This window comes from Perognathus longimembris, chromosome 26 (genome assembly GCF_023159225.1).
Source record: "Perognathus longimembris pacificus isolate PPM17 chromosome 26, ASM2315922v1, whole genome shotgun sequence".
NCBI classification, from domain to species: Eukaryota; Metazoa; Chordata; class Mammalia; order Rodentia; family Heteromyidae; genus Perognathus; species Perognathus longimembris.
The window spans coordinates 6,372,578-6,385,846 of NC_063186.1; the positions used below are offsets into that span (position 1 = coordinate 6,372,578).

At 50.2% G+C, this 13,269-nt stretch overlaps 1 protein-coding gene across 3 annotated transcripts; it reads left to right on the forward strand.

Annotated features, from left to right (window-relative positions):
- Positions 1-1,527: 1,527 nt before the first annotated feature.
- On the forward strand, positions 1,528-11,378 carry Znf445 (zinc finger protein 445). 3 transcript variants are annotated; one of them, XM_048334564.1, is made up of 7 exons: positions 1,528-1,606; positions 5,336-5,893; positions 7,038-7,206; positions 7,726-7,784; positions 8,087-8,213; positions 8,544-8,657; positions 9,100-11,378. In XM_048334564.1, exons 2-7 carry the CDS (start codon positions 5,459-5,461, stop codon positions 11,199-11,201), a joined length of 3,006 nt encoding a protein of 1,001 aa, XP_048190521.1. In that variant the 5' UTR covers positions 1,528-1,606; positions 5,336-5,458; the 3' UTR covers positions 11,202-11,378. The 3 variants fall into 3 exon arrangements, with proteins under 3 accessions (XP_048190521.1, XP_048190520.1, XP_048190522.1); XM_048334563.1 differs by having other exon boundaries at positions 1,588-1,606; positions 5,319-5,893; XM_048334565.1 differs by having other exon boundaries at positions 1,588-1,606; positions 5,319-5,893; positions 7,038-7,167.
- Positions 11,379-13,269: the final 1,891 nt, after the last annotated feature.

Below are 13,269 nucleotides of genomic sequence, written 5' to 3' on the forward strand. Positions count from 1 at the left end.
CAAAGAGAACCAGGAACAAGGCATTCTCCAAGTTATGACTTCCCTGCCATCAGTTCTGCATCAAAGCACCAAGCCTAACCAGCTAAAAGTTAAAATTAAATCATTGACCCCAGCCTTATTCCCCCAGGTCGAGCAAAACCCTGTAGCATCCCAGCCCCCCCAGGGACAGTAAAGTCACCAGCACTCAGCCAATCGGGTAATGCATGTGATAGCAAGCAGACATACAGAAGCAGAACTGGCAGGTGGTAGTACACATAAGTACAAATAGTAAGTATAATTCCAGTAACTCCAGTTAACAGAGCAATGAGCCATTCAAGCAAGCAAAATTCTTGGTTCTGAGTGTAATTGGTATTTACTGAATACCCATTTAACTTCTTTATTTACTGTAAATCTATCTCTGGAATTTCTCCTAAACTAAAAGATGCAAATTGAGTAACAACTATGCTTGATCGCTCTCCTTCCTTTCGTTTGCAAGGACCAAGCAGCTCTGGGTCAAGCGGCTTTCTGCTTACTTGGGATGGCTCAGTCTCCTTAGGTAGGACTAAAGGTGAATTTCTTGGTGTGGGAGTCTCAAACAGGAGGTGCAGGCTCAAATGTTTGATCACAGGCAAGTCATCCACCTTGGTTTAGCTGGAACACCTCAAGCTGGAACATTGCATACTGGACCTTGCCTGGTGTCCGCCCACCCTTGGCCCCCAACAGACCATAGCCTGATTTAATTTTTTTTTTCTGTTTCCTTAATATAAGCCCAACCTCCAACTCCACCTTCTCCCACAACATCCCTTCCCATTGTTTCTAAAGAAACAGTTCTAGCCTGTTGAGAAGCGAGTCCAGCCTATTCCTACATTGCTCCTCCATTTTTCCTAACAATCATGACACTCTATACTTCCTGGAGAACTTAATCCAGCTTCACAACCCATAACCCCCAGTCTCTTAGGAGTTTTCAGGTTCTTTTATTTTGATTTCAGTACACAAGAGAAAAATGAATAGATCCTTCTAACAGCAACACATAGCCAGATCCAGTCTTCTTCTAAATATTTGCCAGTCCTGGGGCTCGAACTCAGGGCCCGAGCACTGTCCCTGGCTTCTTTTTGCTCACGGCTAGCACTCTGCCACTTGAGCCTCAGCGCCACTTCTGGCCATTTTCTATACATGTGGTGCTGAGGAATCGAACCCATGTATACAAGGCAAGCATTCTTGCCACTATGTCATATTCCCAGCCCCCTTATTTTTTTTAAAAATACAATTTTAGTACTACAGTTTTACTTATGTCGGACTGAGGAATCGACCCCAAGGCCTACAATCATCGTACCCAAGCATTCTACCCCTAAGCTACCCTGACAGTACCTATGTTTTCTGAATCCTGAGGAGGCCTTTGGGTGGAGGGAGGAGTGGAGAGGCCAGTCCTCCCAGCGTCCTAGAGAGGCGGCGGAGGCGCCCGGGAGGTAGTGCGCAGGCGCCTGGGAGGTGGTGCGCAGGCGCGATCCGGGGTGGGCGGGACGTGGGCGCGCCGGGTAGCCGAGGGGGCCGTGGCGCCGCTCCGGGCCGCTGAGGGAGCCGCCGAGCCGCCATCGGTGTGTGACGGCGCCGTTGGCGGCGGGATCCGGTAAGTGATCCGGTGTGGATTCCCGAGCGTGGCTGCGACCCCCGGGAAGCCGGGATCCACACCGCCGATCGGGAGGGCGTGGGGTCTGCGGGGCACCCGGGTGGAACGGAGGCGGAGTCCGCGGCTCTGGGCCTAGTCCTCCCCGAAAGCCTGATTCCCCGGCCTCACGGAGGAGAAGAACGGTTACACTGGAAACGTTTCTCGGGTTCGATCACGCGATCCCCCTTTCACAACCTAGCCGTGTTCATCATTCCCCCCCCCCCCCCAACGGTTGTGCTTTAAACAAACGGACCAGCGGAAAAACAAGCTCCACCTGTCGCGCTTGCCCGTATTTTACCATGGGGGGGGGGTGGCGGAAATACGTGATTTAGTGGCATTGAGTAATTCGTACTGCTATTACCTCCTTTCTAATCTCCCATGCGAGATTCGAACCCAGGGGCCTGCAGTAGGTGAGGGCCCCCTCACCACACCGTGTGCCGTGTGGCAAAAATGGCACCGCTGACACGTGTGAGGCAATTGGAGAGGCCAGGACAGGCCCGACTGGATCTCAGCAGGCGAGAACTGTTAGAAGGCACTCGGGGATGGAGCGAGGCCTTACATGGGGCCAAACAAGGAAGCAGGTGTCTTTTGGGGGACCGGATGCGGTCCGGGATAGGCTGGGGACTGGGGGGCAAACCCTGACGGAATGTTTCACCCCGGGACAAATAGTTCCGGGCCACCTGGGGTTATACGGGCTTTTTCTTTCCCTTGGAAGGATCGTTAAGACATTGTGTTTGCTGGGTATTGCCCACCGTGCACACTAACATCACACTCCCCAAATAGGCCCCAGGTGGTATTTGAGCACAAAAGTAGACAAAATCTTGTGAGGGTAATTGTCTTTGAAGAATCATTAAAATATAATGTGCAGGGTTCTTTTTGGTTTGTTTTTTTTATTTGAGTACGTAATAGGAAGAGGTTTCAATTCATTGTATTGGATTATGAGTAAAATGTAAAACTCAGGGTTTGAACTCTGGGCGCAGGTGCTGCCCTTGAGCTTTGGTGCTCAAGGCTAGCACTCCCCCACTTGAACTACAGCTCCATTTCTAGCTTTTCTGGAAGTTTTAGTGGAGAGAGTCTCATCGCCTTTCCTTCCTTGGGCTGGCTTTGAACTGTGATCCTAGATCTCAGCGTCCTGAGTAGCTAGGATGACAGGCATGAGCCACCAGTGCCTGGCAATGCATGCTTTCTTTCTGTTTTCTTTTTTTTGCCAGTCCTGGGCCTTGAACTCAGGGCCTGAGCACGGTCCCTGGCTTCTTTCTGCTCAAGGCTAGCACTCTGCCACTTGAGCCACAGCGCCACTTGGGCCGTTTTCTATATTATGTGGTGCTGGGGAATTGAACCCTGGGCTTCATGTATAGGAGGCAAGCACTCTTGCCACTAGGCCACATTCCCAGCCCCAATGTATGCTTTCTTAATGCTGCGAGGTGGCAAACATCAGCTCAAAAAGAAAAAAAAACAATCTTACGGGCAGAGACATGAGGAAAGAAGGAAGGGGTGACATTCAAAAATAAACGTGCTCATGGGCTGGGGATGTGGCTTGGCTTAGTGGTAGAGTGCTTGCTTTTCATGCACGAAACCCTGGGTTCCATTCCTCAGTACCACATCTACAGAAAAAGGGAGAAGTGGCGCTGTGGCTCAAGTGGTAGAGTGCTAGCCTTGAGCAAAAAGAAGCCCTAGAGTGCTAGGAGCTGGAAAGATGTGGGCTTTGCCATTAGCTCCAACCCTTAGGGCTGCAAGTACTTGCCCTTTTCTGGTTTGAGGGAGTGTTCCTTTTAGGTTCTGGGCCTGGGTGCTTATGTTCTTTAACTGAAGGGACTATGGTGGATAAAGATTGATGGAAATAGAATGAGGAAGGATGCCCTGTGTCTGCACTTTTTGATACTGTGAGCCCTAGAGCAATATTATGCAAACATTTGACAAATATAAAAAGTGTATATAGCTAAGGCTTTTACTAGAATAAACAGCGTTGTGTCATTATCATTAGCCATCTCTCCATCTCCTTCTTCATCCCTCGCCCCTCAGAGCCCTGCGGTGCAGCTACAGCCCCCAGGGACAGTGCTCAGGTCCTGAGTTCAAGCCCCAGGACTGGCAAAAAAGAAAAACAAAAACAACAGAAGGGGAGATGTGGCTCAAAGTGGTAGAGCAAAAGAGCTCAAGGACAGCACCCAGGCCCTGAGTTCAAGCCCCAAGGCCGAAGAAAATTACATTGTTATCACAGCCGAAAAAAAATTACATTGTTATCACAGCCGAAAAAAATTACATTGTTATAGTGGTGATGTACATAGGGATTAGGATGAGTCAGCTGAGTACATTTCCTTTGGTACACAGCTTCTTCATTCTCTCCCAGTCCCTCCCTCCCATTTCCACCCACGAGTTGTATAATTCACTTTCACCAGTGTCCAGTGAGCTCCACTCCTGCACTTTTTCACCCTTTTTCCCTCAAGTTCTGTGTCCTCCCTGCACCCTTTCAAAGATAGATTTGTGAATACACCATATATAAGGAAAAGACAGAATCATCAAAAAATAAAAATATAAAAATATTAAAAGGAAAGGTTTCTTGTTTCCATATTTTGGGAGTTCATTTATAGGTGCCAGTGGCTTACACCTGCCATCCTAGCTATTCAGGAGGCTCAGATCAGAGGATCCTGGTTGGAAGCCAGCCCAGGCAAGTTGGTCCATGCAATTCTTTTTTTTTTTTTTTTTTTTTTTTTTGCCAGCCTTGGACTCGGGGCCTGAGCACTGTCCCTGGCTTCTTTTTGCTCAAGGCTAGCACTCTGCCACTTGAGCCACAGCGCCACTTCTGGTCATTTTCTGTATATGTGGTGCTGGGGAATCGAACCCAGGTCCTCATGTATATGAGGCAGGCACTCTTGCCACTAGGCCATAACCCCAGCCCCCTGGCTTCTCTTTTTGCTCAAGGCTAGCACTCTGCTACTTGAGCCACAGCACCACATCTGGCCGTTTTCTGTATATGTGGTGCTGGGGAATTGAACCCTGGGCTTCTTGTATACCAGGCAAGCACTCTTTGCCACTAGGCCATATCCCCAGCTCTCCATGAGATTCTTATCTCCAATTACAAAAAAAAGCCAGAAGTGGCAATATGGCTTAAGTGGTAGAGTGCTTGACTTGAGCAAAAGAAGCTCAGGGACAGTGCTCACACTTTTGAGCTCAAGCCCAGGACTTGCAAAAAAAGAAAAGCCAGTAAGTATTTAATGCTTTTTTGGGGGGGGGGGGCTGATACTGGGATTTTTGTTGTTGTTGTTGATTGTGAGGCTTGAACTCTTGGACTGGGTGCTGTCCCTGAGCTCTCCCTTGAGCTCTGCAGCTCCAGGCTAGTGCTCTACCATTCTGATAGGGCCAGGTCCAGCTTTCTGGTGGTTCATTGAAGATAAAGAGTCTCATGGACTCGCCTGCCCAGGCTGGCTTTGAACCACTATCCTTAGATCTCAGCCTACTGAGTAGCTAGGATTACAGGAATGAGCACCGTTTGTCTTTTATTTTTATTATTATCACATTTTAATTGTACTCTGGGATGTTTCCATGTTGATGAAAACATTTGTGCAGCCGCTGCGCGCATGTCCCTTCCTCTTATGTGGAGATGATCCTTTGTAGACAGCACGGAGCTACCTGCGTCTGAGGGCCATCTTTTTCTTATGTGTCCCCTTCTTAACAGGAATGTCGATTATTTAGGTCTCCTGCCCAATGGTCCGGACATTCCTGCCAATGGTCTCCTGTTCCAAAAGACTCAGAAGTCCCACAGCAAATGCTGCAGACCCGTTTTGCCCCCAGCTGCATGGACTTTGAACTTGAACGATGCCTCCAGGCAGGTGGAACTCTGTTCATCCAGTGCAGGTCCAGGCATCAAGGGGACGGGGGCGCCTTTCAAAGGTAAAGAAGGAGGAAAAAGAAGATGAAGAGGGATATACTTTGGGGAAGACTGCCAGGCCACAGACCCTCAACCATGCCGGCCAGGAGCTGTTCCGCCAGCTGTTCCGCCAGCTGCGCTACCACGAATCTTCTGGGCCCTTAGAAACTCTGAGTCGTCTCCGAGAACTGTGCCGCTGGTGGATGAGGCCTGATGTTCTGTCGAAGGCCCAGATGCTGGAGCTGCTGGTGTTGGAGCAGTTCCTGAGCATCCTGCCTGGGGAGCTCCGGACCTGGGTGCAGCTCCATAACCCCATGAGTGGCCAGGAAGTGGTTGCACTCCTCGAGGAGTTACAGCGGGACATGGGGGGGATGTCACAGAGGGTAAGTGGTACCATCTGAATTCTGTGCCTTAAACGTCTAGTTAAGGTTGGCACAGCCCTTTTGAGCTGTCAGCTTGAAGGGAAATCTCCCCTCTTCCCCATTCTCTTTCTGTTTTTTTTTTGGTCAGTCCTGGTGCTTGAACTCAGGGCCTGGGACCTGTCCCTGAGCTGTTTTTTTTGTGTTTTTTTTGCTCAGGACTAGCACTCTGCCATTTTGAGCCACAGTTCCATTTTCTGGTTTTCTGGTGGCTCCTTGGAGATGAGCGTCTCCTGGATTTTTCTGCCCCGCTGGCTTCGAATCACAGTCCTCAGATCTCAACCTCCTGAGTAGCTGTGATGACAGGCATGAGCCACCATGCTTGGCCCCTTTTTGGTGCATCAGAGGTAAGAATCTCATGGACTTTCCTGCCCAGGCTGACTTTGAACTGTGATCCTCAGATCTCAAGTCTCCTGAGCAGCTAGATTACAGGTGTGAGCCACCAACACCAGCCAGGCTTGGCCCTCCTCCTTAGCTGGCCTTCTTTGAGGTCCTTCTGCACATCAGGGCATATGGAAATGCTGGAAGATACTCTGGATTTGACTCAGGCCTTTAATTCCTTAATTATTAATTAATTCCTTAATTCCTAGGTTGAGCAGGAATCTGTTCCACCTCCACTCCCAGCCTTCATCAGAGCCAGGGAAGCTGAGAGTAGGATGGGCTTCCCCTGGGCTTCCTGCTTACTCTTTCCCCTTCCTGGAGATTTTAAAAAGGCGGGGCGGGGGAGGGGGGTTGCAAGCCAGGCACTGCAGGCTCACGTCTGTCATCCTAGCCACCGAGGAGGCTGAGATCTTGAGGATCGCCGTTCACAGCCATCCTGGGCAGGAAAGTCCTTGAGACGCTTACCTCCAATGAACCACCAAAAAGCCGCAAGGGGAGCTTTAGATTGAGGGGTAGAGCACTTAGCCTTGAGCAAAAAAAGCTGGGGAACATCACCCAGGCTCTGAGTTCAAGCCCCAAGGTCAGCACTCAAAGAAGGGTGGTAGTGGGGCTTGCAGGTAATTTCTTAGCTCATGGTCTTTAGAGGTTGACCATGTGGCTTCTAGGTTTCTGAGTCACACGGGGATCCGCTCACAATCTTTTTTTTTTTTTCTCCTTTTTTTTCCAGGATCCATGCCCTGCCCAGAGCCCGGATGTGCATTGGTTAGGCACAGGAACCCTGAAGTCCGCACAGATAGGCCCCTCATTGTCCCCTCTCAGCAGTGGCTCGGTTCCCTGTGACCGCTTGGAGCCTTCCGGTGAAATTGGAGCACATGACTCCCTGTCTGGGCAATCTGGTATTTACGGTGTGGCTCTTAGAGCCCAGCCTTATTGTCTCATTTCCTATGCTGTCATCCTATCTTGTCATCCCCTCCCAAGAGTCTCTGCCTTAGCTCTATGTCTCCCACCTCCTTTTTTGTTGTTTCCTTGTTGTTAGTCCTGGGGCTTGAACTCAGGACCTGGGCACTGCCCCTGAGCTCTTTGGCTCAAGGCTAGTGCTTTCCCACTTGGGCCACAGTGCCACTTCCTGAACCACAGTCCTCAGATCTCAGCCTCCTGAGTGGCTGAGCTTACAGGTGTGAGCCACTGGCCCCTGGCTCTCCATCTCCTTCGGACCCATGCCTGTCTAGCTCTTTCTGCCATTGTACTTCAGCTTCCCTCCTTTCCTCACCCCTAGCATACACTGAGCACCTGTCCACTGGGGGGTTCCCAGCAATCTGTGCTGCTCGGGGATCTAGACATGGAGACAAGTGCGTTTTTCAGTGGGGGTGTCCAGTGTGGGGGCATCTCTCTCATGGCACTTTCTTCTCCTTCAGATACTCCTAGTGTCCAGGTGTCTGAACCTTCTCAGGAAGAGGAAAGCCCAGGAGACCAGGTAACCCTACCAGGTCCCTGACAGCCCAGCCCCCCAGGTGAGCCCCAGGGCCTTTGTCCTTGGTGATATCCCTGCTTCCCAAGACAGCAGTGCGGCTCCTTTGCTGGAGTTTCTCAGCCCAGTGAGCTCACATCCAGAAATCTATGTCCCTGAGAGCACACTGCACCCCGGTAGTCCACAGTGATTCAAGTCTTGCCCTGCTGCTGGTCTGTCCCAGTGTTGTCTCAGCCTTAGGGAAGCCATGCCTGTCTTTGTGAGGGCTGGGCGCTGCAGGCCAGCTTTCAGGCACCATGTATTTTCAGGAGGTGTTGACTTTCAAGGACGTGGAGGTGACTTTCTCCCAGGATGAGTGGGGATGCCTGAACTCTGCTCAGAGAAACCTCTACCAGGATGTGATGCTGGAGAATTACGGGACCCTGGCTTCTCTGCGTAAGTCTTCAACATCCTCAGGCTTCTGCCCGGCTTTTGGGTGGTTCACTGGAGATGAGAGTCGGATCCATTTTGTTTTTGCCCTGGCTGGCTTTGAATCATGATCCTCAGATCTCAGCCTCCTGAGTTGCTGAGGTGACAGGCGGGAGCCCCGGGCGCCCAGCTCACTTGCACTTTCCTTAGCCTCTCTTGTGTCTGTGCAGGGCTCTCCCATATGCCTGCCAGGTCTGCTGTCCTTGGCCTTCTTGACTGTCCCTCCTCCACCAGGACATGAGGGTGCGTGTCCTGTGTGACCTCTCTCCTGTCCCATCTTCATTCTCTTTTGTGCAGTGGGGTCATTTTCCAAACCTGCTGTGATCTCATGGCTGGAGGCAAGAGAGCCCTGGGGCCTGAATGTCTACACAGTTCAGCCTGAGGAAAAGACTGATACTGCCTGCCCTGAAGGTGAGTTCTAGAAAGCACACTTGATCCTGCCCCTTCTCTGTCTACTCTTTTTGTTGTTGTTATTTATTGTCAGTCATGGGGTTTGAATTTATGCTGTAGGAACTATCCCTGAGCTTTTTCACCCAAGACTAGCGCTCTACCACTTTGAGCCACAGCTCCCCTTCCCGTTTTCTGGTGGTTCATTGGAGGTAAGAGTCTCCCAGGACTTTCCTGCCCCTGCTGGCTAGGAACCACAATCCTCAGATCTCAGCCTCTTGAGTAGCTAGGGTGTCAGGCCTGAGCCACCAGCGAGCACCCGACGATCCAGGCTGTTGATAAAGGTATTGAGGGTTAGGCATGAACCTCACCAACCCTGGGTCATGATGCCTTAGGGCCCCATTGTGTTTTCTCCCATTCCAGAGATGGGAAGTGAATACATTTCTCTCATTTTACTTTTGGTTAGGAGGTGAACTCCAGCTTCAGACAAGCCAAACACAGACCTCTCTAGAACCCCTTGGGCCCTCCGCTGTACCAGCTGGACATCCTGTAACGGATACCCCAGAGGGAACAGGACTCCGAGACTCTGTGGAACAGAAGAAGAACAAAGTCCATAAGGCCTGTGGGAGTCCCATCCGTGTGAGAGTGAAGACAGAAGAGACCGCCGATGGTCCCAGCACAGGAAACAAGTCTCAAGGGTCAGGACAAAGTAATACTTTGGACTTAAAGCACAACACCTGTTTGAAAACTTCCAGAAAAAAGCGATCCTTCAAACATGGCTGTGGCAGGCCATTCAGAAAAAACTCACACCCTTACGATTACAAGAAATACGGGAAAGGGCTCAGACATGCGCAGAGAGCACTGAGCGCGCCTCCGAAGGAGAGTGAAAAGGACGCCTATGGGAAAAGCGTCAGCCTCCCCTCCCCTCTCCACCAGGAGCCGCCCCCTGATATCCTGGGGATGCTGAACACATCCAGTGATTGTGGGACCCCCTTTCATCCTAGCTCCCATCTCCTGTTTCATCCAAGGCTGCCCACACCCGAGAAAACCTTTAAATGTCGGGTGTGTGAGAAAGCCTTCAAGTGGCATTCGAACTGTTTGCGCCATGAGAAAATCCATACGGGGGTGAAACCTTACAAGTGCAGTTTTTGTGAGAAAGCTTTCCTGCGGTTGTCCGCTTACCGCCTGCACCAGCACACTCACGTGAAACAGATGTGTGCCCCCGAGCTGTACCAAGAAGCAGGGCCGGGTTATCACGTGAGGCACCAGAATGGGGAGAAATTCTTGGACTGCAGCCACTGTGGGAAGTCGTTCCATTGCAAATCCTACGTTCTCGAACACCAGCGGATCCACACCAAGGAGAAGCCGTACAGATGTGGCAGGTGCTGGAAAAGTTTTCGGTGGAGGTCCAACTTTAATCGCCACGTGAGGCAGCACCAAGAAGAAGAAGATGAGGACAAAGAAGGCGGCCCGCAGAGGCAGGGCAGCCAGCCCCAAGAGCCCCCCACAGAGGAGAAAACTTGCCCTCGGCCCCCTCGTGCAAACACTTTCAATCCAAAGAAAAAAGTCCGGGAACACCAGATAATTCAAACCCGTGACAAGCTTTACCAGTGTAACGAATGTGGCCAAGGATTTGCCTTCCGCTCGGCGTTCATCGTTCATAAGAAGAATCATGCCATTCAGAGAAAAACGCAAGGCCGGCCACCTCTGAGTCAGGAGGCAGCATTTGCCATGCCTCTGGGCAGTGTGACTATAGAGGAAAAGCCCTACAAATGTAACCAGTGTGACAAAGTGTTCCGTCATCACTCCTTCCTTCTCATCCACCAGCGTGTTCACACGCGGGAGAAACCCTATCACTGCAAGGAGTGTGGGAAAGCGTTCCGCTGGACTTCGAATCTCTATCGACACCAGAGGCAGCATTCGCCCGGCCTCCACTACAAGTATCGCCTTGCCCCTGACGAGGCGCCAGGCCCACAGCCCGAAGTCCTCAGTGATGGGAAATCTTTCTGGTGTCAAGAATGCGGGAAAACCTTTACCCGGAAGCGAAGCCTCTTAGATCACATGGGCATCCACAGTGGAGAGAAGCGCTATAAATGCAATTTGTGCGGCAAATCTTACGATCGGAATTATCGCCTCTTGAACCACCAAAGAGTTCATGCCACAGAGAGGCCTTTCACGAGTCAGTGGTGTGGGAAAGATTTCAGGGAATTGCACACTTTTGCTCTTCACCAGAAACCACGCACCAGGGTGGCCCAGCCCAAACACACCCTACTAGCCATGGCAGACCCAGAGGCTTCTGTCCAGGAATACAAACCACGTGGAACAAAACCTCTTGAGAGCTATGAAGGCCCTTCCACTCAGGAATCCACGATCCCCGCACTCCAGAACAGATCCACAGAGAAAAAGCGCCACAAATGTCATCTCTGTGGCAAGGCCTTCGGCAAGCGTTCGCTACTCCTGAGCCACAAGCGATTTCACACGCGCGAGAGGCCCTTCAAATGTAAAGTGTGTGGAAAGACTTTTAGGTGGACTTCAAATTTGGCTCGGCATATGAAAAACCATATTTAAGATTTAGCCTGAAGCAGGCACCAAGTAGCTCCTGCCTTGTTCATCTTGAGCTACTTTGGGAGGCTGAGATCTGAGGATCGGGGCTCAAAGCCAGCCTGGGCAGGAGAAGTTCATGAGACTCTATCTCCAATAAACTACTGAAAGCAGCCGGAAGTAGAGCTGTGGCTCAAGTGGCAGAGCACCAGCCTTGAGCCAAAAGCAGCGCAGCGACAGTATCCAAACCCTGAGTTCATACCCTAAAACTCGCACAAAACAAAACAAAAAACCCTTGTCGTCTTCCCAGCTGCTTCTTGAGAAGTTCTGAGACTCAAGTTTCCTATCTTGGGCTTTTTGGATGTCTGCTAGGGGCTTAGGGATGGCTCAGCTATAGGCAGGCTGGATAAAGCAGCTAGAAGAGGAGGTGATGGGCCAGGTCCTGCAATGTTTGTATTGCTCTCATGTCAGTTGGTGCTACACCATTCTGTTCATGCTTCACACTTCATTCTGTTCTTGGTGCCACCAAGTTAGTGTCACCTTCCTATCCTGCCAGGGTTTTTCATGTTTTGGTTTTTTGGTGTGGGTTCTTTGGTGCTGTCCCTGAATGTGTTTTTTCTGTGTTTTGTGTTTTTTTGCACAAGGATAGTGTTCTACTTGGAGCCATGTCTCCCCTTGCAGTTTTTCAGTGGTTCATTGGAGGTAAGTCTCATGAACTTTTCTTTGTCGTCTTCAGATCTCTGCCTCCTGAGTAGATAAGACTACAAGCGTGAGCCACCGGCTCCCAATAGGTGTTTTTACTATTGTTTTGAGAATACAATAACACACTTTTTTTCTTAAAAAGAAACAACAAAACATTCCAGACAGGTTTCTTAAATATATAAAGCATGAAGTCAGAAACAACAGAAATCCTCTCAAAATAGCCCTTAATGGGCTGGGAATGTGGCCTAGTGGTAAAGTGCTTGCTTCGTATACATGAAGCCCTGGGTTCAAGTCCTCAGCACCACATAATATAGAAAAAAAGCGGGAAGTGGATCTGTGGCTCAAGTGGTAGAGTGCTTCCCTTAAGCAAAAAGCCAAGGGACAGTGCTCAGGCCCTGAGTTCAAGCCCCAGGACTGGCAAAAAAAAAAAAAAAGAAAATAGCCCTTAGTATTTTAGGATTAAGCTGAGTACCAGTGGCTCATGCCTGTCATCCTTGCTACTCAGGAGGTTCAGATCTGAGGATTGCAGTTCAAAGCCAGCCTGGGTAGGAAAGTCCATGGAGACTCCTATCTCCCAATAAACTACTCAGAAAAAGCAGGAAGTGATGCTATGGCTCAAAGTGATGATAGAGCGCTAACCTTGAGCACAAAGAGGCTCAGGGACAGAGCTCAGGCTTGGAGTTCAAGTCCTAGGACCGACCTTCCTGCTCACCTCACCCCCCCCCAAATATATATGTATTTTTTTGGGGGGATACTACTGTCGGTTCCCCTTACCTGATCCAAATATTCCTTAATTTGATAAGTAATGTTATAAGCACTAATAAAAGCCTACTTGGTATTATCTACAGAACATTTTGGTGTACCGTTGAGTTTGACTTCATCACTTTTCCCTTCATACCCCTGGCCTGGCCTGCCTCATGCTGTCTCCATCTGCCCAGTGCAGAGCAGAGCCTGGCCCTTGCCTCAAGCCTGCGTTTTGCTCTGCCAGTCACCTCTGGGTTTGCTGTTGTCTGTTACTCTAGCCTCACCAAGGATTCTGTGAAGCCAGGGCTGAGTGCTTATTTTTCTCCTTGCCATGCTGGGATTTTTGCACTTAGTTGCATCTTCGAAGGAATCAGTAACGATTTTCCATCAGCCATGTCAGGGGAGGGAGTTTTTCTTTTCTTTTTGCCAGTCCTGGGGCTTGGACTCAGGTTGGCTGTGGAGCTGCAGTTCAAGGGGTGGATGGCTAACCTTGAGCCAAAACAAAACCTCGGATAGCACCCAAGCCCTGAGTTTAAACACCAGGACCAGCAAACACACAAATTCATCTTTCAGTTCATGTGAAATGGAGCATTTTGTGCAAATGCGTGCATGTCACTTCCATTGGTTTGTGGGTCACTTTGTGGGTGAA

Coding starts and splice junctions, on each gene's coding strand:
- Znf445 (XM_048334564.1), top strand. CDS start 5,459: ATGCCTCCAGGCAGGTGGAACTCTGTTCATCCAGTGCAGGTCCAGGCA. Junction 8,214..8,543: donor CGGGACCCTGGCTTCTCTGC/GTAAGTCTTCAA, acceptor TCTTTTGTGCAG/TGGGGTCATTTTCCAAACCT. Junction 8,658..9,099: donor TGATACTGCCTGCCCTGAAG/GTGAGTTCTAGA, acceptor ACTTTTGGTTAG/GAGGTGAACTCCAGCTTCAG.